The 24,017-nt window shown below is 30.4% G+C and overlaps 1 protein-coding gene and 1 non-coding gene across 4 annotated transcripts; one reads left to right on the top strand and one right to left on the bottom strand.

Annotated features, from left to right (window-relative positions):
- Positions 1 to 7,192: 7,192 nt before the first annotated feature.
- LOC135143266 (uncharacterized) lies at positions 7,193 to 24,000 on the bottom strand. 3 transcript variants are annotated; one of them, XM_064075141.1, is made up of 8 exons: positions 23,557 to 24,000; positions 13,696 to 13,951; positions 11,820 to 11,861; positions 11,730 to 11,744; positions 8,824 to 9,152; positions 8,554 to 8,768; positions 8,235 to 8,461; positions 7,193 to 8,180 (listed from the first exon to the last, which is right to left on the bottom strand). In XM_064075141.1, exons 2-8 carry the CDS (start codon positions 13,898 to 13,900, stop codon positions 7,879 to 7,881), a joined length of 1,335 nt encoding a protein of 444 aa, XP_063931211.1. In that variant the 5' UTR covers positions 13,901 to 13,951; positions 23,557 to 24,000; the 3' UTR covers positions 7,193 to 7,878. The 3 variants fall into 3 exon arrangements, with proteins under 3 accessions (XP_063931211.1, XP_063931209.1, XP_063931210.1); XM_064075139.1 differs by having other exon boundaries at positions 11,730 to 11,861; XM_064075140.1 differs by lacking the exon at positions 23,557 to 24,000 and adding an exon at positions 23,187 to 23,276 and having other exon boundaries at positions 11,730 to 11,861.
- Trnat-ugu (transfer RNA threonine (anticodon UGU)) lies at positions 11,383 to 11,455 on the top strand. The gene has a single exon. It is a non-coding gene; the product is annotated as a tRNA-Thr (tRNA).
- Positions 24,001 to 24,017: the final 17 nt, after the last annotated feature.

Raw genomic sequence — 24,017 nt, 5'->3', positions numbered from 1 at the left:
ACTGGCCTCATTGTCTGGATTCGTTTTATTAACTGACCTGTCTTCTGTTAAAAAATGTATATCTCCTATTATCGGTATTCATAATTTTCATGAAAATGATTTATTAATTTATCGATAAAACCAGCCATGACCTCCAATCGCTTTATTGTGCTTACAAATCAAATTAAAGTCATGTGGTTTACTAAGAAGTTACTAATTTAAAACTTAATTGAATGAAACTGAACAATTTACAAACATTTCGAATAAGAGACTTCAACATTTTACAAAAGAAACAAATATTTCTACTGTTTAAGTAACTGTTTAGTACTTTTAGTAAAATTTTGTTTTAATCAAGAACGAAAAAAAAATAACAAAAAAACAACACATTTTTTATTTAAGATTTAACTGAAAACATCTATGAACTAAACTAGATGATAAAAATACCTAACCGATGTGATGTGAAATATCTTAGTATATTTAATAACAGGAAAAGTAATAACATAAGAAAAAATAAGAAAACTATTCAAGAGCAATAGAAGCCATGTTAAGAACCAAAAAAGTTCTTGCGTATAAATTATGTAAAATATGGAAAAATTTACTTGAATGTGTCTGTTTGTATCGATCTGGTAAAGCGTATATAAAAGTTGATTTCACAACTACGATTGGAAATAGATTTGAATTCAAACTAATATAAATGAACTTAATAAAAAACCATAAGTTTTTTTTTTGAAAATTTTAAAAATGTTATATGCCGCAAAGAAAAAACGATGGAATTACAGTGGGCTAGAATTTGTTTTGTCTCGAGTTTTCATTAACACTAAGTTTACGTTTTAGAACAACAGCAAATTGTTTTTGTAAGATTTTCTAAAATAATTACAAAAGTAAGAAAAAAAGTAGCTTACACTTACACATTACCAAAATAATGGAGATTTCATTTTTACAATTATCAATTCCAAAATAATGATGTAATAGAACATCCAAAATCTGTTTTTCTGCCAATTATACCAAGCAGATTTTGAATCAGTTCGTCAGTTGTATATTCATTATCATTATTTGCATTAAAAACTACTCCTTTAGTAATGATATTCAAAGTCAGTGCCCATCGATTAACATCAAAAGTTGGTGAGATCTAATTTCAAAACTTTCACGTCTTAAAAGAGTATGAAATATGAATTTTATTGGTACGTAATTCATTTTGCTGACACTTGCAAAAATTGGTTTACTCGCTGCAAAACAGTAAACAGTAAATTTTATTTAGATATATTTTTTTTATTGTTTTGTACAAATTTTACCTATGGTGTTATATAACATATTCTAATTAAGAAGAAAAATTTATCATCACAAAATATTAATACCGCATTTTTTTTTACTTTTTCAAAATAGATATAATTTAATAAAATCATTTAACATTGTTTTGCAAAAATCCAATATCCGATATATTGAAAACCGAGCGCGAAATGGGATAGGTACTGTTAAAGTAAGTATATAATCAAATAAAGTCACAAAATTAAAGGCAGTAAAAAAAATACATTGCAAACTTTGTCGACGACGGACATTTGGAAAATAAATTTGAATAAGTGAATTTTTGGCGTTCATCCTGTGAAAGTGTCAAAATGTGATGGTTTTCTGAGTTTTTAATTTTTAAATTGTTATGCTTCCAGAAAAACAATTCTTAATATTTTGTGATATAAAATTTTTCATAAAAGACTGTTACTTTTTTTATTCATCTTAATCACCACCAGAAAAAGTTATATATTGTATATAAAGGGATAAGACTGAAAGCAATTTTCGAAATCATTTACACTTTATTCATCAGTATTACGTACCACTAAGACACATAATAATACCTAAGTATGTACATTGGTAATGCTATCCCATCACGGTAAATTTTGGTGGCGGCGCCGGGCAGATCATTTTATTCTGATGTAAAAAGCAAAACAGTTTATAAGTAGATACCAAAATATAATTTTCCTTGAATGATATCAAATGTAAACTAAATAAATCAGATTTTGCAAGCATGACCTCGCTACTTTCAAAAATCTATTCTCTAAATTCTTATATAGTATATATTAAAATTCCAAGTCATTTCAACAGAAAAAAATAATCATTTTCTTTCAACAATATTAATGTTGCAAAGTAAAAACATTGCTGAAGAACTTTTCGGTTATTTACTCCCAACTTGGTTATGCCTTAGAGGAGACGAAAGTTTAATGTTTCGAGTGAAAAAAAAAATTTGTTTCCTTTAAGACATTAATGATGCAACCTAAAAACATTGTAGAAAAGAACCCTGTGGTTATTTATTCCCAACTCCGGCCCGTGGATCAGATGGTATCTTTCAATAAAGCTTTATTTAAAATTTAAATTTTACCACCTGGTTTTAGAACTTGACTGGTTTTGAAATTTTAAATATATGTTGTCCATAACTTTGTTCATATAACGGAAGGGTAATTTTGTTAAAAACAGTTGTGATCATATTTTTCTTTTAATTTTCGTGAGATTTTTGCATAACCTATTTTTAAAAATCAATATCCCAATTATTAAAGGAAATTTCAGAATACGGTTTTCAATACTGTTTTCAGCTTAGAAAACTCCAGAAATCGTACCAAATATATCACTGGATCTTAGTCCCAACAAATAAAGTCAGAAATAAACCTAGTACGATTTCTAAAGTTTTGCAAGCTGAAAACAGTGGTGACAACCCCCTTCCAAAATTTCCATAAATGGCTGAAATATAGATTTTTTAAAATACGCGGTGCAAAAATTTCAAGAAAATTTAAAAAATGTATGATAATAAATTGTTTAAAAAAAAACTGCCCTTACAGTTATGTAGTGAAAGTTGTGGACAAGTTAATAATGGAGATATTACATTCTGAAAATATATTGACAACAGCATAAGAGCCAAACGTAGCGACTCGTCTTAAATGAAGAGTTTTATATTTCATATACTACGCTGTCCTCTGTAAGCAAATATTAAAAAGATAGAAAAAAATTGAATCAGCGCCTGTGCATAAATTGCATGGAAAATTAATAGGAAATCTTCAAAGGAATCACAAAAAATAGCACGGTTTTTTGTTGGAAACATAGAAAGTAAAGAAGTTATTCCAAAAATGTTGATTTTCCGAATGATTTCTTTATAGTAGAGAAATTAAATAGCAAGAGAGACTTCCTTTCAATTACTGGAAAATCTTTCACAAAGTGAATATTGGCCTATTCGTTAGAGATTTCAATTTTTTGAAAGGACAGACGGAAAACTCATAAAAATATTATAAAGATTGTATATCAAAACGTCCAGGGCTTGGGTAAGGAGGGTTTGCAAATAGAATGCTTATGTTATCCTGTAGATATATAGGTTCCACGTAAACATTGGATGATTCATGTAGGATTCAGAGCTGCAATACTGATGACAAGTTGGTAAGTTCCTTTTGGCGTAAATATCGTGAACACGAAGAGATTGCTATTTAAATTAAGCAATATATCTGATACGAAATTTCTTCATTTGCAAAAAGTATGGCTCATGTAATTTTAAGTATTATTCTGTAGAACTGACTGATTGTGATATAATTATTTTAAAATTTTAAATACCTCCGTACACTGATAACATGAGGATGAATGTATTTTAACAGACTCGACTTGGTGTTGAGTTATTATTCTAAATTTAAATACTAATCATCAGAGGTAATACGATATTGTTTAGTATCCGATACACCTTATTACAATATTTCCTTAGCATATGTTCGGGAGGTAAAACTAATTGTGGACATTATAGCTTTTATCTGTTATATGGTAGTATGAAATATAATAGCTAAAGACGCACCCCCGCGGTCGGGTATATATTACCCCTATTATGATATTTTTTGTGGGACTTTTTGACAGTACAACAACGGAATCCTGCGATATAACCTTAGAGCTTGTAGACTACTATACTAACCTATTTATTCTATAACCGTAAAAATATGATTTAAAACATTATAACATAACCTTTGTACGCTGCGAACTAAATGTGAGCTCCAATATAGGTTAGGGACAAAGGATATTCAAAGCGAACGTTAATATTTGTGAAATTTCATTATTATTTAATGATATCTGTTATTGTTATACAAACTACATTTATTACTTGCTAACATATACAAAATATACAAGACATTAATATACACATATAAAAATATTTTGGGGCACTTTATACTTCAGTGTAGAGTGCAGTGTAGTTTTAATTGTGTCGCTATTACTGAATATATAAGATAAAGAAGATTACACAAGTTGTGTAGACACATGCAATAGTTGTAACGAAACTATTTTTACTGACCACTTTACCTAAAATGATTAAAAGATCTGATATGATACAAACATTTTTGATAATTATGTATGTATACGTAATATTAGTTGGATAAGTAATTAACCTTTCAAAAAAACAAAAATAAAATTCAAATAGATTATGTTGTTAAAAAGAATGTTTATAAATATTTGTTCATCAAGTTTATTTTAACTTTAAAATGAATATTAATTTTGTTATAGTTTCAAAATAATGAATTCGACACAATATTAAGAGGATACATTGGAGTTTTTCGAGAATCCAGATTAGTATGAAGTTCCAAAGGATTATAATATGAGTCACAGCTGAAACTGACTTTTAATATGTACTTTGCTCAAATCACACTATGTTTCGAGCTTAACAACATTTGATTTATTATTCAATTAACAAGAAAAACGCTTGTTTTTTTTACTTTTTTGTTTCAACACCCTGATTTCAGTAAGAAAAATTCTCGTCATCCCGAGGGTACTGTCTTACATAGATCATCCGAACAAAGTACAAAATACGCAGCCAGATAGAATGAACAAACATTTATAACTATTCGTTACATAAAAATTAAACAACTAATGTCACAATATACACCATTTATTAATTAACAATTTCTGAGTTTAATGTTCGTTTTTGTGCTTCAAGTAACATACAATAAAGAAAAATGCTATCGAATAAATGGAATTAGAGTTGACTCTGCTGTAACAACGGTTTAAATGTGTAGCTGACGCACCGCCAACTCTAATTTCCTTTTTTAATCTCAATTTACAGTGCCGTTATTTATCTAAACGTATTTTAATCCTATATCATTCGAATTTTTTTGTGAAATTGGCATGGATTGGTACTTTGAAAGTTATAGCAATACGTACATACATTGCTCATTAAAAATTCTGCGGCTGATTTTTTTTAATTGTTGTTTATTAGACTCTTGGCATTTTCCATTTTCGATAAAGTTACTTCATTCAATATATGTATATAAAAATACAAAACACTATAAACACTAATAAAACGTATTGTATTCAAACACCCTGCTTGAAATCAAATTTTTTAGTTCATTATAATATGAAAATGATATAGATATATCAAAAATCTCGCAGTCTCAATAAATATTTTTCTATAGATTTAGACTAAATAGATGGTTTGATAGGTGCAATATTCACTGTCATCGGTACTACTAAAAATGCTTGTAGTTGTCGCACATCCATTAAGAAAATACTAGTTAATTCTTATAAATACTCGTAAGTAAATTATTAATATAACTTTCCATTACACAGTTTTAAACTAAAACTCTTAATTTAACAATGTGCGTATTTGAAACTGGTAAGTATATCATTAAATAGACAACAAGTTTTCACAAACTAATAATAATTATTCACACGAATTTTTGTAATCATCGTCAATCTTCCGCTAATGTTTAAAACAACATCATGTTAAAAAAATGCAAAATATAATCACCAAAAAAAAAAGCTGCTAGTAATTTTTGTTGCTTCCGAAGAATCTGTATTTTCAAAAATTTATTGAATATGTACGAGTGTTAGGCTTTTATCTGTATACTGAATTTACTTCTAGCAAACATCACATTTTTTACATTTGTTACAAGCTTACTTTCCTTAGACTTTGACTTAGGATTTAAAAACTAAACATTCTGTCTCAATTGAGTTTCAAAACCTTTATATTTTCTCTTTAAATTAATTAAAAAACCGAATTTTGTTAACTTCCATTAACTTATCGTGTTAATGTAAGAAAAACTATACAATTTGTTTTATATTATTTACAATCTAGAAAACATTGTGTCTTGTTCTCCTTTGGCTCTCATTTTCTCTTTTTTTTTTAAGTAAAAAATAAAATTTTGTTAATGTCCTGCGATGACTAACACATTGTTAATTAGTGCCTTATCAAAAATCTGGTTTGTTAGATATTTATATTTGATTCTTTAAATTTATTTTTTATAATAATCTGCTTGTTTTACAATAAAAATTAGGAGAGATTATTTAACCACACGTGAAGGAAAATTTATATTATGCTGTAAGTTTCAACTTCTTAGTGGAGACAGATGTATCAATGTTTATATATAAGGTGTAACACTAAAAACAGCAAAAATTTTCTAGAATTTTCGGAAAATTAGGTGAGCTTTTTTTGAATTAATTAATAGAATATGTAGATTGCTCATTCGTTAATTTTTCAGATATGCTGCATAAACAACTCTAAAAGTAGAAATATATTACCAAAGCGCGAAAAGCTTTACCACTCGACGCCAGGCAGACAGAAAAGGGGACCGACAGTGTTCTCATTTTACAAGCTGTGAAACGTCGAGACAACATGACAAGCTTACGTAAAAAATACGGTTTCGGTGATTTCATTATAAGATTAGGTATTTTGTCAGCATTTTCCTGAATTTATATAATTTCTGTTGTACATAATGACAATTCTATGTGCAGATAGGTGAGAATTTTGTGTTATTCAGTTTTCTTTTATTTTTTAATTATTGCTTGACACTTTAAAATGGAAACTTATTTTTCCATCATCTACTTTTAAAGTGCACTTTATGTTTGTAATATCTCGTTATTATAGAAACATTTAATTTTTTTATACACATTGATATTGACATGATTAAAATAGTAACCAGTGTAGATTATTATTCATGTAATAAATATTAAATATAATACTATTACCGTAGATTCGTCTAAAATACATCACAATGTATTCTTGTGATGTTGTCGTGTTACAACACAACAACGTCATTACAAAAACTAGTTTTATCGCCAGTTTGCAACATTTTTAAACTAAAATCAAGAAATTGGCAAACGCACTCGCTAAAAAACCCAAACAATATTATTAGTCACAAACAACAAGAAATATATCATAGACTTATTTTAAATTCATATTAATTCTAATTTTAAAAATCAATTACGCAACAATGCAAATAATCTTCGTTTAACAAAATCGTTCCTTTAGTTTGTAATATACCAAAAATAAATCGTGATTTCTAAATGTGGTCGATTAATTCTGTGAAATAAAATCTTTTTTACAATTTATATTCTGTGAGCATAATTTTTCTTTCACTTTATGAGATATGACAATAATATCATTGTCTTTATAATTTGACCATATTTTATTTTTGGACGACAATTTGCATTTATTTTAATAAAAAAGTATAGTTTTTAAATAATTAATTTATATAAATATACTATAGTACCACATATCGATAACAAAGACAGTGCAAATAAAAGTTTAATTAAGTAAAAAAATATTAACTTGTGGTTAACTATTACTCCTAATACAAGTAATTTTTTACGTTTTTCCCACAACTATGACCGTGCACGGACGGCATCGCAATTTTTAAATTTAAATGATATTTTTTTAATACATAGTAACTTTTGTTCAGTACAAAATCTGTAGTAATTACATCAGCCTCAGCTACAAATTTCTTCAATTACATTATAAAAATATAACAGTAAAAGTTTAAGAACGATTTACATTCGTATGTTCAGATGTCAAAAGAATTCTTAACTGTGTATAAATTTCGTTTATACATTTTTTTCACAGTCAGATCTTAGTTGTATAATCATCAACATTAACGACAAATATATAAGTAAAAGTCATTAATTATGTTTATAAAAATGAACAACACCATGTACTTTACGAATGTCGGTGTCTGAACTAGAACCTCCTGGTTCCTGTTCTATGGAACCGTGTGTAGGTGAATAATGACGATGAGTCTTAGACATGGCACCCATCAGTCTTGAGTCTGAACTTATTGCTCGTTCTAATTTTCCGCGGTGATGAGGATAATCTCTTCTTTTGGTTCTAGATCGATGTGTAGAATCTGATGCATTAGAGCTACGTCTACGTGATATAGTGTATGGTACATGTAAAGGTAACTGATGAGTAGAACCGCCACTACCTGTGACAGAACATTATAAATAATTATCGTGGTTGTTTTTCGTTTTTAACTTACCACTTTTAAAATCTTTAAAATGTACAGGTATTCTAGGTGAACACGAATGTGAACTCCTTCGAGAACTATCATCATACGCATGACGTTCATCTTCATCTACACGTTTCTGTCGCATTAGGGGATTCCTACGACGGTCATGAATTCTTAATGTTACTGGACATTCCAGATGAAGATCTAGTGCTAACGAACCCTGACTTCCACTTCCTTGGAGGGACTCGTGACTTAATCTGATTAAAAAGTAACTCAAAATTAACAAACTGTTTTTTTCAAATCATTAAAATTAAACTAATCTTTATTAATATTGCATTTTTTTTCATACCTATAGCTAGCAGCAGCTGTTTCGTCCACGGATAGAGCGTGCCTGTGCAAAAGACTTGGATTTAGAAGAGCACAGTTGGCAAAGGTTCTCCTAGAAGACTTAGAAGTTGACTTATCTGTACCATATCTATTTAACACGGGTGAAGATCGTTCTTGACTATCTACACGATGTTCTAAAACTAAATTTGGAGCTGACGGACTTTTATTAATAGAACCCTAAAACATCTATTGACAGCAATTTTTTTTCACTATATTTTTGTAATACTTTTACCTGTGGCACTTTGAGCGAATTTCTGCATTGAGTTTTTAAAGAAAGGCCTCGAGAAAAGTTTAAGAAAGATTCTGTTAACGCTCTTCTGTCTGTGGTAGTTCTTCCATGTGTAAGGGAGGAAGACTGATGAACACTACCAGTCTGTGATCCCGAAGTTCTCAGTGAACCATGAGCACTGTAACCACCGTGCGTATGGCTGGTGTATCCTCCTCCATAAGAACCACCGCTGGGAGGACCATTTGTGCTCATTTTCAAACGTGCTGGAACGACTTTTGCAGCAGAATCTCGTGCTTCAAAAGTCATTACGCAAGCTGCTACTACAATAAAACCTACAAAAGAGAATTACAAATTTTACTACACTGCACCAGTTATGTTTCCCTTTAAATTATGAACGTTCTGCAAGTCGTAAAACGAATTACGACCTAAAATAGCACATACTTAAAGAAAGTATTGTAACAGAATTCATTTGAGGAATGATCAATTTCATATTTTTTCAACGTTTCGTACCAAATAGAAAACGCACTTGATCTGCTGTTTCGATCTGTCTGTTGTCTATCGTCTGTAAGGTGTGTCTGCAGTTTGTATGTCGTTTGTTGATCGACTTTATTAGACAAGTAATTTCCGAAACTATCTAACAGGTTGCTGTGAAATTTTAAAAGAATTTTAAGAAAACCATATATAATAAAACTAACCAAAATATATCTGTTTATGTACATCAAAAATGTGATGAAGTCATTTCATATCTTCAAAAAATCAAAATGAGGTAACAGAATTTGACAGTTGATTTCAAATAATCATATTTGAAATTTTAAGAATACCGTCTTTACATAATCCATTTTTTTGCAAGCTTTGTCAAATTAATTAATGAAACAGATTAATTAAATCAAAAATGGTTATCTCATTTGCTGAAATTCTAGTAACACAATGCTGTTATTATTAGTATTATGGTACAGTCTCTACAAAAAAGTTAATATCCGCATGATATGCTTCGTTATGTCTAGTTTAATAATCTGCTCGTTTTTTCATTATAACTTGCAGAGTTTATCATAATCATAACAAAGAAATTAAATATACTGGTTGCATTATTTAATAGTTGTGCTTTAGATAAGAGGAAAATTCTGTCGAATCAAATTTAGGCCAGTTGTCTTCAAGCAATATATTAAAAACTACTCCATTCCACCCACCTCTTTGATCAAAATTAGTTTATTACAGAGAAGAATATGCTATTTTTTTCTTAGGTTTCGTTAGTATAATTTAAACAAAAAATATCGTTCTAGTTAAGACAGAAAAGCACTTAAAGTACACAAGTTCGGTAATAAATGAAAAATGCAACAGTCAACTAAACCATGATCTGAATCAGAATCTGGAAACTGGCAATAAATATCACATTCCTTAAGATTTATGACGCAGCAGTTACACAAGTAGGCTACTACTTACTATTATTATATTATTATTTAGTGTAAAATCTTAAATCATAAACTTTAAAACAAACTTCTGACTAGTATGTGAGGACTTAGCTGATTTATCTCCGATCTTCTAGTAGAATAATTGCATCAAACAACCAATATCTAATGGAAATAAATTATTAAATAGAAGTAACAATAGTTTAAAATATTTACACGTTGTTTGTAAAAAATTGGGCTAAAGTTCTTTGTAAAGAACTTCTTTGGTTCCTGGAGTACAAAGAAACGAGTCTGGTGACTTCGGTAAATTATAAAATTTTATTCTCCAAATTGTCTTTATTTATTTATTTATTTTTATAATAACCCCTACTCTGCTTTATAAACATTTGAATACGTTATTAAACTGCAAGTTATAAAGGAGCACATCACCATAAATTTCAAGCGCCAATTACGTAACAAAATTTTGAAATGAAAGGAGTGAATAAGCAGATGAATTGTGTTTCGCAAACTACCAAATTTATTATAACATTAAAGCCTTTACAAATTTTCAGAACAATCGTACTACATGTTTCAATTATAGACCAGTTTTCAAATGTTCTTATATATATTTGATTCACGCAAAATAATATATCATGCATCAACTCTCTGAAGGAACTGAATAAATGAATTTTGTTCGAGAAAATTTCAAATAAACCCCTACTGGTTTGAAGACAATTTGTAGAATTTTATTTTACATTTTTTTTACGTGGGTTGGCAAATTTAGTGAGCGTGTTACAATCGACACCCAAATATGGGTAAATTAGTTTAGTTTATGTTCAAAATTTCTTACTACAGAAAAACATGTCAGTTATATGAAGTATAAAAATCAAAGAAAATACAGCGAAAACATATTCATTATTCCATAACGGGAACTGAAATATTTTTAAACTATGATGCAAACTATTGTCGCTTTGTCAACCAAATCAAAAATCAGAGCTACCTAGAAGTTATGCTATTTTTTTCCTAAAACTTATTGTTTGGTTCGTGGAGTCAATTATTTGCACTACAGTGGCCATATACTATTTAAATTTGTGATAAAACAAAATTTTATTTTAATTTATTTCTTAAACCATATTGTGTCCTTGAAATTAGATCTGGAAGAAGCTCTAAATATGTAGCCTCCATAGCTCAGGGGTTAGAGCACTGGTCTTGTAAACCAGGGGTCGAGAGTTCAAATCTCTCTGGGGGCAAAAGTTTTTTTTTAGATACAATCATGAAAACTAAATGGAAACAATGAGTCTAGTATATAATAATCAAAATTTAAAACCAAACTTAACAATTTTAATGAAACTGAGTATTTATACTTGCTAAATTTCTTTTATTACCTGTTAAGTTTATGGATTACATTATGATCACGAATATCGGTTAGGAATATACGATCCAACGCATTTTAAATGTTTAACTTATGATTCCGTATCTCACACACAGATATAAATTATAGCAAAAAGCATTAACATAACTTACCTCCCACGCCCATCACTATAGGACCGGCATATGAAAGATTATTGAGATGAAAACCTCTCGTTTCGTTTTTAATACGAACTGTATGGTTACCTCTAACTTCTTGAGCAATTGAAAGGTGATCAGCATAATACCCTTTAAAAAAGACATAATAAATTTAGTTAAATTACATTAGAAATAAATTTCTTTCGACATACGCTACAATACAAAATTTGGGTAATTCTTCAATTTTTTAAATTTATAAAATTAAAATGTAATCAATCAAAAATGTGATTGTTTGATAAGAAAATACTGTTGAATTATTTTACGTCAAATATTTTAAAAGAATTTGGGCAATCGCGTGACCAAAAATTTCTGAGAATAGCATTTTTTTAATCAATAACTCAGTGTCGTTTTTATACCATTATAACTTGAGGTCAGTAATCTGATTTGCATAATGAAGTGTAACGTCTAGGATTTAGTTGAGAGGTGTTGTTACACTCGCTCGTTTTGTTTTAAAAGCACTGCATGCGGCTCTATAAATATTGTATGCTGTAACAATGAATTTAATTACCTAATATTTTATTAAGAAGAAATCGACTTGGTAGCAATTTCTCTTCATTTAATAAATGGAATTGTTGATTTAAAGTTAGTTAGTAAAATACCTCAAACTAGTTAACGACTGTTACACTTTATTAACTTAAATCTGGAAACAATAACTAATCAAGACAACAGTTTTAATAAATGCTTAAGAACAATCTAACATTGTCGACTAATTATTCACATTAGTGAGCGACACAACTTGTCTTTGCGGACTTATTGAACAATAACTTTAACCGCGCTACATCGACTTTGTCTTTTATTTGATTTGAAACATTTAATTTATCAGTTTTTCCAATATTATGAATCCAATTCAAACAATCAAATAAACTGGAAAACAAACAAATTCGTAGATACCGGCGCGTAGGTATAGTCCACTTAAATATCGCCGTGATCAGGATACGTTATTGTAGTCCGAATTTTATTTTTTAACAATTTTCGGATTATTTAGGATAAAATAAAACGTATTACCACACACGTAATATTAATAGCAGCTTTTTACATTACTCACAAATTAAAAAAACATCACTCTTACAAATATGTATGTAAAAACGAATGTAAGAACCCTCTTAATATTACTACTTACATCGTAAATACCTGTTACTACAAGTACATATTTAACATTTAAAAACAAATATAACTAATTTCATTTATGTAAGTAAGAAATGCTTCATGTTATTATACGTATAAATATTTTTGACTTCAAAATTTCTGGCTAACTACATATTATAATTTGGTAACAAAATAATTTCAGTCGCTTATAGTAAAACTAGATATTAACACGTTGACCTGTTCGAATATTTTTGCGTCTACTTCTAGCTTGAATGAATTGTAATTGTGAATAAAATGAAACACTTGAAATTGACATTTTTTTTGCATTAGATGCCAGACAAACGATTGTCAATACCAATAGGACTACAAAAGTTATATCACATTTACTAATTTTAATAGTCAGCATTGACGCAAAAATTTTAATGTTGTCCCATAATTGATTGAAATTATTTCACAAGACACATTTTAAAGACTTAATTCTGTTTGTCCATTGTCATAGAATCTGCCCGTAAAGCAATAAAAGTTAATAGGTTACAGAGATCCTTATTACAAAAAGTGTACTTTTGTATGCCAGTAATTTATCGCTGTCGTAACAGTTTCCATGTGAAATTTAGACCAGTAAAGTAATGAACCTTATGACAGTTGTTCGTTTTGGTAGTACAACGACAATTTTGTATCATCGCATATACGAGTAAAACAAAAGCACAAATTATAAGTTATTTCCCAAAACAACTGAGACCAAACAAATTTTAAAAGTATAAATTTTTATCAAATTTTTAGTTTACGATCAGTCTTAAAATACCGCTCCTGTATTAAAAGGCTAAAATATACTTTCTACCTATCGTGGCCATTGCTGCTCCTAACACCATTAAAAGTAAGCCGAGACTAAGCGCTTTGCAAGCATTCCATAAACATTTCCCGTTCACTTTTCCTCTCACTACTTGTACGTTCCATTGTGCTCCGGATGCAGGATGTGCTCTGCGGACTACTTCTGAAGCACCACCTCGAGCCCAACCGGCTCCTAAAAATGCTCTCTGATGCATGTTCCAGTTTTTTTTTTTTTTTAACGGATGTTCAAATCTAGCACTGAATCACTGTAAATAAGAAAAATATTAAGTTACACACATAAATAATTTTGTTTAGAAATTGAACGGTTGGTAATGGAGCTACACAAAGATGTTGATATTTTAAATTATATTAATCTACAAAATTGCAGCTGTTTTTAAAACTCAAGACTGGTGTATTTCTTACACGATGGAAAATATCTAAGATTTCCCCGGTATATACGAAAGAAGGATGTAAAAACCAACTTGGTGAATTATGTACCTGACAATTCTCTGCGATTTTACAAAGGTACTGGAAGATGTTTTATATACAAGTTTTTCGAGTCATATTTGCCATCACAGTTCCACTAAAAGATGTTCCACCGAAACAAATATAATATCAATAATGCAATTTGTGTGTGATGATTTACATAATAATCGTCAGGTGTATGTCATTTGTGCGGATTTTTCTAACGCATTTGACAAAATTGATAAATAATTGATTGTTGAATAAATTTGAATGCTTTGGTTTTCATATAACTTAATAATATTAATGAAATCGTACTTAGATAACCGTATCCTGTGTGTAAAGTTTATTGGTTTTGAATCGAAAACTTGTACTCACGAAAGTAGAGTTCCTCAGGGTTCCAGACTGTTAATGTTTGCTATATTTATCAATAACATAGTTTCTTCAGTGGTGCATGCACAGTAACTTATCATTAAATAAAATAAATGCTACGTTATGTCATTTAACAAAAAATTTAGAGACATTCAATTTGATTATTTTATATACAACTTTTGAATATGCTTCTGTCGTTTGGTCACCACTGTATAATGTTCCTACTTCCATTCTTGAAAGACTTCAGGGCAGGTTTTTGGAACAGCTGTTTTTTTTAGTTGATGCAGTCTATCCACTAAAAGATTATCCACAAGATCTTTTGCTAAATAAATTTAAAATGTCTTCGTTATTTTCCAGACAAAATTAATATTTGGTAGGAGTATTATTTTTGTATAAAATGGACATGGACTTCAGGACTGCCCATATATTGTCTTTAACATCGGGTAAACAGAATTAACGCCGGTAACAAACATATTTTCCATATCACCACTTCTCGAACTGATATAGCAATTGGCTCACCACAGCAGAGATATAGTGTAATTATAGTGATATTAAGTTTGATATTAACATACAGGATCGCTAGGATGTATGGAAACGGTTAAATATATTGAGAACCAATTTACAAATCACCTGAAATTTGGTATAGGGGTACAAGAAGTTGTGCTCCAATTACACATTCGTGAAAAATTTTTTTTTTGCTATTTGGAATTCAACACCAACTTGTTTTTTTTTTAATGGCACTAAGTACCGCATAATGCATTTTTTTCTGAATTCACTGATATATCACAATCATACTTTCTTTGTAACAACCGAAACCAAAATTAAACTTCTCTTTTCTACAAAAGATGCTAAAAATGCTCGCCATTTAAAAAGAATTGTATTGAGTTAATAAGAATTTCTAGACGAATGCTAGCAATTCCGTTACGTGTCCGTTTCTGTAAGTCTTCAATGTGAATCGGTCTACTGATGTAAACGCTATTCTTTAAATAGCCCCACAAAAAAAGTCAAGCGGTGTCAAATCCGGTGACCTGGCAGGCCACTCAATAGTATCTCTTCGACCTATCCATCTGCCAGGAAAAGTTTCATTTAAGTAATGTCGCACTTGACGTCCAAAATGGGGCGGAGCACCGTCTTGTTGAAATCAAATAGTTTCTGCTGGTAACTCCGGATCTTGATAATTGGAAAACAATTCGCTAAGTCTAGCCACTATACGTTCCCGCAACAGTCTTAAGCATCCCTCAGAATTTAAATTCCCATTAATAAAAAAAATTATTAATTACATGGTAACCAATAATACCGCACCAAACATTCAGTTTTTCTGAACGCTGTGTGTGGATTTGCTCCATCCAGCATGAATTTGTGTCAGACCAGCAGTACCTACTGCTGTGTCTATTTACATGACCATTTAAACAAAACGTAGATTCGTCAGAAAACATAATCCTGTTGATAAAATTTCTGTCTTATCATATTCTGTTCATGATAATTTAGGTAAATTCAGCTGTACGATCAAAATCATCTTGGTTTAGCTCTTATACAAAATGTATTTTGTATGGATGAAACTTTTCCTTTTTCATTATTTTGAATTGATTTTCTACTAACATTCTTATTCAGCGGTAATTGTTGCACTGACGGTTTGGGACTTTCTGTTGCGTCTAAGAGGATATTAAAGGCATTTTCATCATTTGTAGCAGTTTTTGGCCTGCCAAGTTTTGAACATTCTTTAACACTTCAAATTTCATTAAATCTTCGTAGGATTTTTGAAACCGTCGACTTAGAACTACGTTTTCGCTCAGAATGAACTTCATTGAAAAGTGTTACTACTTGAGCAAAACTTCGTCTTTTGTAAACATAACCAATAATCATTAATAATTCTATGCGCTCAGTTTCACTTAGATGCATTTTTGCAAGAAACACCTTTGTCGAAGTTTGTATAAATGAATAAGACCAGCGAACAGTAAGATAAATATATTGCTAGTGACAAGTGTTAGGATAAATAAGAATGATAAGAATAGAATAGTATATGACCGTGCGGTCGAGATAGTTGAATGTTAGTTACGAATTGAGAATTGAGAATTGAATGTGTTTGAATGAGTTAAGAATTAAGAATGAATGCTACCCTGTGTTCCAAGGTGGGGGTGGCTCTGGCTCCCACCCTTACGGGTGGGGAGGGGTGAAACAGGTCCCCGCCAGAGGCTCTAACAACCTTAGATGTCAAATTAAAATTATTTTCAATTTTTTATTTATTCTTAATTAAAATAATTTATTTTGGGTTTCAATGACAAAGAAAGTATGATTGTGCTACATCAATGAATTAAGAACAAAACCTCTATTCAAAAATGCATTAATTATATGCTAATGCCATTTAAAAAATAATAATTTGGCCTTACATACATCTCGAGTACAAATGAACCAAAAAAAATTTTTGTACAATTTGTTCTCAAGATATTTAAACGCTTCAATTCATTCTAGCGATCCTGTATGTATGTATTTAATTGTACAACTCAAGTCATTAAAAACTACTACCAATTGTCAATACATCAATACAATAATCCTATTTATCTATCAGTATTTTTTTGTCCCTTTTTATTCAATATTTTTGTATACTTGTCCTGTAATTGGGGTTCTTACCCATTGTACATTGAAATAATTAATAAAGCAAAAAAGATGTCGGCGGGAGTATTCTCCATCACATACCGACAATAATTCCGGGATCTGGAAAAGTGTTTAGAAAATTATAACCCTCATAACATAACTGATTTATCAGTTTTCACTTCACTGTTTTTCACACTGATAACTTGCAAAGTTGCATTTATGAAATTAAATATTAGCGGTTGTGGTACTCGTACATATGTATTATATGCATTCTTTTTTAAAAGGCATTTTTGCTATTGCTGGTGGGAAGGATTTTAGTTTTTGTCGGCTCATTGTTATTTATTTTACACATCAGCACCACAGATGACTCACACTGGTTGTATTTCAGTACCACTATACACTATATACATAGTGACAGTCGAAAGCATGATAACTTTTTTACAAACTGATATCTACTGAAAAAAGTTACATCTTGAAAATTAATATGTTACTTTAATTTAAGTAACTATGGATGTTTATTTACATCTAGTTTACCCCAATTTTCTAAACTTTTTAATATGACGTCACCAAATTGTCAATAACGATTTACATATTAAGTTCCATATACACAATGCAACAAACACTGAGCCCAACTTTATTGCGTTTTTACAATTTTTGGGCAAACCGGATGAAGCATTTACCAAATTAATTAATGTAGCACATTAATGAAACATAAAATAAACTCTGTTTAATAATACCTCCTTAGCTTACGCTCAGGTGATGAAATTATGGTAAAAGTTTCATGTAAGGAATAGAAGAAAGAACTAAATAAGTTTAGATCAGGATGGTCATTATTAATAATAATAAAATTAATCTTTGGACACACAGTACACTTTTACACCAAACAATCATAGAATATTTAATATAGAACTCAGTTCTTTCTTTAACTTAAAAAATAGTTATCCTAAAACCTAAGGAGAATGTAAAAATAAACGTCCTTAATAGATCATTAAAACTTTTACTTCCTAAGCGTAAGCTTGTCTAGTAATAGGGTTTATTTTGAGGGTGGCTAGTTCTATGTAAATCTCCGATTTCCATCTGTCTGTCGTGCGTTGTCTGACTGCCATCTACCTGTTGGTGAAATTTTGGAAGCATTTAAGAATACCGTGTGGAAAAATCATAAGAGTTTAACCAGAATTTGTCGGATCATTCCCATAAAAAGTTTGATAACGTCGTCTCAATCAAAATTATACCAGGTATACTGTTTAAAATGTGCTAAATAACATGCATCTTCGATATATTAATTTATCTGCTTTTTTAACCTTATACGCAGGTAATTTGATAAGTTTTTCTTCTACGGTAGGCTGTAGAAGAAAAAATAATTAGAAAATCAAAATATTTTTTTATTCAACATAGTCCGCTTTCAAAGCTATACATTTGTTACAGCGATCCTGCAACTTTTCTAACCCTCTTAAAAAAAATATTCTTTCTGCTCTTCAAGCCAAGTCTGCACAACCTCTGTTATCTCATTGTTTGAAGAAAATGTATGCCCTTTTAAGTTTTTTTTTTTGAACTGAGGAAATGTACCTTTTTTCTGCGATAAATTTGGAACACCTGTAAAATATGCTCCTTTCTTTGTGGTTCAATAATATACCCATATTTTTAATGATAATATACGGATGAATCTATGAAGATTTTTTTTTTAATTTTTGAAAGATACTAATAATAATTTAATAGAATATAATACAAATAGAACGATCGTTAAAATATACAATTTTTTCATCCCTTCAGGACAGTTAAATACAAATCCTTATTTAACTTTCCTGAGGGGATGAAAAAAACTACTTCGAGACTTTGCTTGCACTTTGGTAATATATTTTTGTTTTTTAGAATGTGTAAAGATCATAATGAATAATTTAGGGCCTTCCCTCAAAATTATTTGTTTGTTTATGTTCATTTTTACGTCGTCTCATTATTTTCATTTAAACAGGAAATTTTAACAATTAAGAACAATTACATTTAAAAAAATCTTTCATAACCAGGACTTGTAGCTACATATGTACATATTTTTAAAACAGCATTAGATCACACAGAATATCATACACAATAAAAAAAGCAATGAAACTTTATCTCATGGCAGGTTTATGTAGGATGCAGAGTCAAAGTTGTTTATTTGTAAGCGGTTAATTTTGGAAAAGTCCAATTTTAAAATACTTTGTTTAAGCGGATTTAATTACGGAACAATAAATCTTTACAAGTCAAAGTCAGTATACTCCAAGCTTTTAAAAACAAAACCGCTGAACGATTTTTATTACCTACTAGTCTGTATCTTTCATTTACCGACAACGATAAGGAATGAAATTTGTAGTTACATCTAATTTTAAATTACACCGCAATTATAAATATTTACTCTCTGAATTATGCATTGAAATGAATGAGCGAGGGCGTGGTTGAGCGTGCCCAAAATATACGAGGGGTATTCAAAAAGACGGCTGGCAGTTACTTATATGTTCAAATTAATACAGATGACGACAAATCTACAAATCATCTCTACCATTATATTAAATTTGATAACTACATTTCTACATTTTTTGTGAAGATGATTTTGCTCAGTCGGAGATGTCTCATTTATGAAAAAATAGGTAACAGTTATTTTTTTTAATATTTATTTAGGCAAATTAACAAAATCAGCTTGCATTCGTCCATGTTCTAGAATTCTCCTGATACTAATAGAAACGTATGGAGTACACAAAAATAAAAAATGTCTCTGAAGCATGTTCATATGTGTTCTAAGTAGATTGTCCTGTTAATGAACTCTGTTGGGAAAATGTCTATTATTGTCTCATACAGCTGTCTTCGACGAAAAATTGAAAAGAATATAGCTTAAAAAAACTAAAAATCACGCTTTTTTTTTCTTTTTAGTCTTAAAATAACTTTAATAGTTTATTTTTTTGTTCCCACGAGTAGCGAACAATTTAACGGTAATGTCACACACGACTTTTGTCATTAAAGAGCAATCGGTTATGTAGTTTATGAGATAAACTGCAACATTTTCTGATAAAATTTTGAACGTACTTGCAGAAATTTAAAAATGTGGCTGGATTAATAAAACCATGTGTATAAATGTTAAAAATAATTTGCTTAACAGACTTTTGAGGTGACAATATGGTTATTTTGATGAACATGAACAAATAAATTTTTATTAGCGATTTATCAGGCTATTTTTGCAAAAATGTGCACCCGCAGGCCCATTTCAGGTAAAATTTACCTAACAAAATTAACATAACGCAAACTAGATTTTGTTATCACGATAAATAATTTTATAGAAAAATTTTAATTCAATGTACCTACATGTAATTAACATCCAACTTCCATTTTATTTAATAGATCAATAAGTTAACTTGCTCTTTGATGTTTTCATTCAGTTCTAAGTATATATTTTATCTTCCCACATGGAAATGAAATGATTCATTTAAAAAAAATCAAAATCAATAACTCTTCAATTTATGGATACCTACACATATTTATCTGATTTTGTAAGTGATTTCTCTGTTTCTTTAATTAATTGATAATTGCGGATATAAATTATTTCTGTGGGGTGTCACTTGCAGGCAAAATTCTAATAAATCGATGAAATACTGAATACATAAATTATTGAGGTTTGATTTCAGCTACAATGAAAAATAGTACCGATTAACATCTGGTGCCAAAACATTTATATTCAGGAAAAATAAATGTTGGAAATTAATTGCCACAAATCTGCGAGGATACTATAACGAAACGTTATCCGCATTAGAATTGAATATTTAATCCGGCTAAACAATATATCACGTACAACCGTCAGCGTTGTGTAAAGAAGTGGATAATCACAACATAAAACTTCCGACCCTCAATATGGAGATCATCCCATTCTTTGTGCTCTTTGAGGTGCAATAAATCTGTTAATTAATGACACATTTAACACCTACCAACCCTTGATTTTGGAAAAAGCGGATAAATTTCCCTAAGCAATGAATTTTTCATTAAGATTAATGATAATTAATTAAGATTGATGTTAATTTTATTTGTTGATGGTCATTCCATAAGAATTTTTGAGGCATTAAATACATTTTTGAATATTTTTTTTGCCAGAACATCATAAATTTGTTGTTGGGAATAAGAAATAATATTCTGCTATGTAATGTAACACTAACGTTTGTACCTTCTTGTAGTTTCAACAAAATTAAACACTGCCCCTGAGATAATCGATAACATAAATCATTTGCAATCTATGTTCTTATTTCTTTAAGTATCTACATAAGCATACTAAAAATAAAGATTAAATGTAGCATTCCAAACAGAGCCCTGGAAAGGAAATTTTTCGGTAAAATTTGTTTTAATATTTTTTAAATTCAGTCCGGTAGGGACAAATATACTAGTTTTAATACATTATTTTATTGATTAATTAAAACGGAACCATATACGCTAAATTTCACGATGACTCTTTAAAATAAGTAGTAACAGGTATCTGCAGTTTGGAATTCTTGAGTGTAGAATCGAAAATCATACACAGGATTTGCTTTACAGTTGTATATAATAAGAATCTAAGAAACAAAAAAACTGTGACACAGTAGCAGGAATATGACATATACTCCACAAGAAGCTTGATATTCTTTAATATCAAGCGTTTTCTACTCGACATTATAAGACCAATCTCTATCTAAATCAACATCATTTCTAACTAACATATCTGAGAAATTTACTTAAAACTTAGTTTCGAATTACTATCGTATATTTTCATAGCAAGAACAACATAGCAATACACCCGTCAATAAAATATTTATTTAGTTGCTTCTGCAAACTTAATCATTTACTTGTAATAATGTATTTATCATATTACTGTCAGTTTATTCATATAGAAAATTGTATTAGTCTTAAAATATTGTTTTTTCTGACTATGTTATATTGATTGTAAGTATAAAAAAGCAATAACCCATCCTTTGCTTAAAATAGATAACATGCTCAAATCCAAAAAAAAATCAAACTAATGTAATCATTTTATTAGTTCTACAAAGTAAAAGACGATAATATTGACACATTATTATACACTTTTCACGCAACTTAGTTAAGAATAACCTTACAGTATACATATGTCAGTTTCATGTACCAAAAAACATTTCAGGATACGGTATTTTTAACACGTGCTTTGAGAAGGATGCCCATTATTTGTAATTATTTATACCTTCACAGTGTTTCAGTTTAAATTAAACAACTATTTGTAATTTTTATGTTATAACATGAAGTTAGAAAAAAAACCCGTTGTGGCAATTATTTGCATATGCATCAGGCAACATGAAAGCCAAAGCAGGTGTCCCGCCTTGCTACTTCCGACGTACATAAAGAACAAAATAAAACGTTAAGAAAATCAGAATGCATTTTGCTATCCACACAAAGAGAGAAAGATATCAACATGTGGTAAATCCAAATTTAACGGCATATAGAAATGGGATATGGCAGTTAGGGTTGAAAGTGATATAGTGGTTATCGCCATATGAACTGCCGTCTCCATTTTTTTTATGTTTTAAGTCCTATCAGCTTCTGTTCATAAACTATAAACACTGGCCAATGTGTATCTTACATATTTTTTTCATGACGTATAATCTTTTTAATTTGTGCAATATTCTTAGTTTGAGAAATAATTACACATTATTATTAATATTATTATTGCTATTAAAATCAGCTAATAAGTACGACCCCACTGTGGGTGGTAGTGACAACAAAGGTTTTGTCAGGATCAAAATTCAAGATGATTTTGCGATAGCGTTATAGCAGACCCTTTAATCGAAACAGAGCACTTTCTGAAAATTTTAAAAATAAATATGTACACACATATCCGCTAATTTATCATAAAGACCAAGTCGTTAAAAATGCTGACAAAAAAATATAAAACGACAACTATATCTTCAGATTTAATTAAAATAAACAGGATTTTGTTTATTTAAGAAATGGGTTAAATGTTTGAAGTCGATTTCACATGAAACTTCAGTTTTGATACTTTACTGGAGTCTGTCTTCCTGTTCGTGAGATAAACATATAATTAGCTATGCAAATATTTACCAAGAGAAATTAACTGTATTAACATAAACCCAACCGAGAAGCCTTCTTAACACGAACTTTATAAGCACCTTCCCTAACTGACGGCATCATCACTTATTCGTTGCGCATGATTTTATGAGCAAATTTATTGAATGACTAAACAGCTCTCCACAAAGTAATTGTTACGACCTGCCTTCTTTTCCTTTGAATTTGGGTTAGCACTTACAGGACGAGGATCCTCTGTTTGTATAGAGATATAAGGTTTGAGAAGAAAACACGGACAAAGCAAAGAACGATAATTTGAATTCGTTCGAAAAATGTGCCCCCCATCCAAAGTTGGCAGATCAGTGCACCCTCAGCCGGCTCACGCAAAGATTAAAAATGCCATTACCTGGAGTGGTGAACCGGAGAGACTTATGCCAGTCCGCAGTCTCCCGCCCTCCTCTCGCACCACATCACTACACTAATTACCCCCTAATCGCTAGTATGTGTACGATAATGAGGTCGGTATCCGCTCAGCATCCCCGTGGACCATCGCGGGCAACAGGTACAACCATGCGCGAGTCCAGCGTGCGACCTTATCGACCGCACCTCCAGCAATCCGCGCCTTCAAAGGCCGAAGACCACTCATCCAAGGGCCAATTTCCCGGCACAATCACCGCATTTGAATTGTTTATGAGCGCAATTTCGCCTTTCAGCCGCTGATGACACTCACCGCCGGAAAGGGCCCAATGGCGGGCGGCGCTTCCGGTCAGCGAGAAGAGCGTCTGCTGCCGTTTGGGCACCTGGACCACAATGCTTGACGACGCGCAAACGACGCCAATCTGGTACATCGCTTGCGCCGCGACGCTG

This window comes from Zophobas morio, unplaced genomic scaffold (genome assembly GCF_036711695.1).
Source record: "Zophobas morio isolate AGI-343-1 ecotype UQ-CSIRO unplaced genomic scaffold, CSIRO_AGI_Zmor_V1 ptg000058l, whole genome shotgun sequence".
Classification (NCBI taxonomy): Eukaryota; Metazoa; Arthropoda; class Insecta; order Coleoptera; family Tenebrionidae; genus Zophobas; species Zophobas morio.
This window is presented reverse-complemented; position numbering and strand designations above follow the sequence as displayed.

Bases quoted from the DNA above. Each gene is read 5' to 3' on its own strand.
- LOC135143266 (XM_064075139.1), bottom strand. From the start codon at position 13,900: ATGCATCAGAGAGCATTTTTAGGAGCCGGTTGGGCTCGAGGTGGTGCT. The intron at 11,862-13,695 runs GTAGAAAGTATA...TCTTTTTTAAAG, and splicing joins AGCAGCAATGGCCACGATAG to GGTATTATGCTGATCACCTT. The intron at 8,769-8,823 runs GTAAAAGTATTA...TAGATGTTTTAG, and splicing joins ATTCGCTCAAAGTGCCACAG to GGTTCTATTAATAAAAGTCC.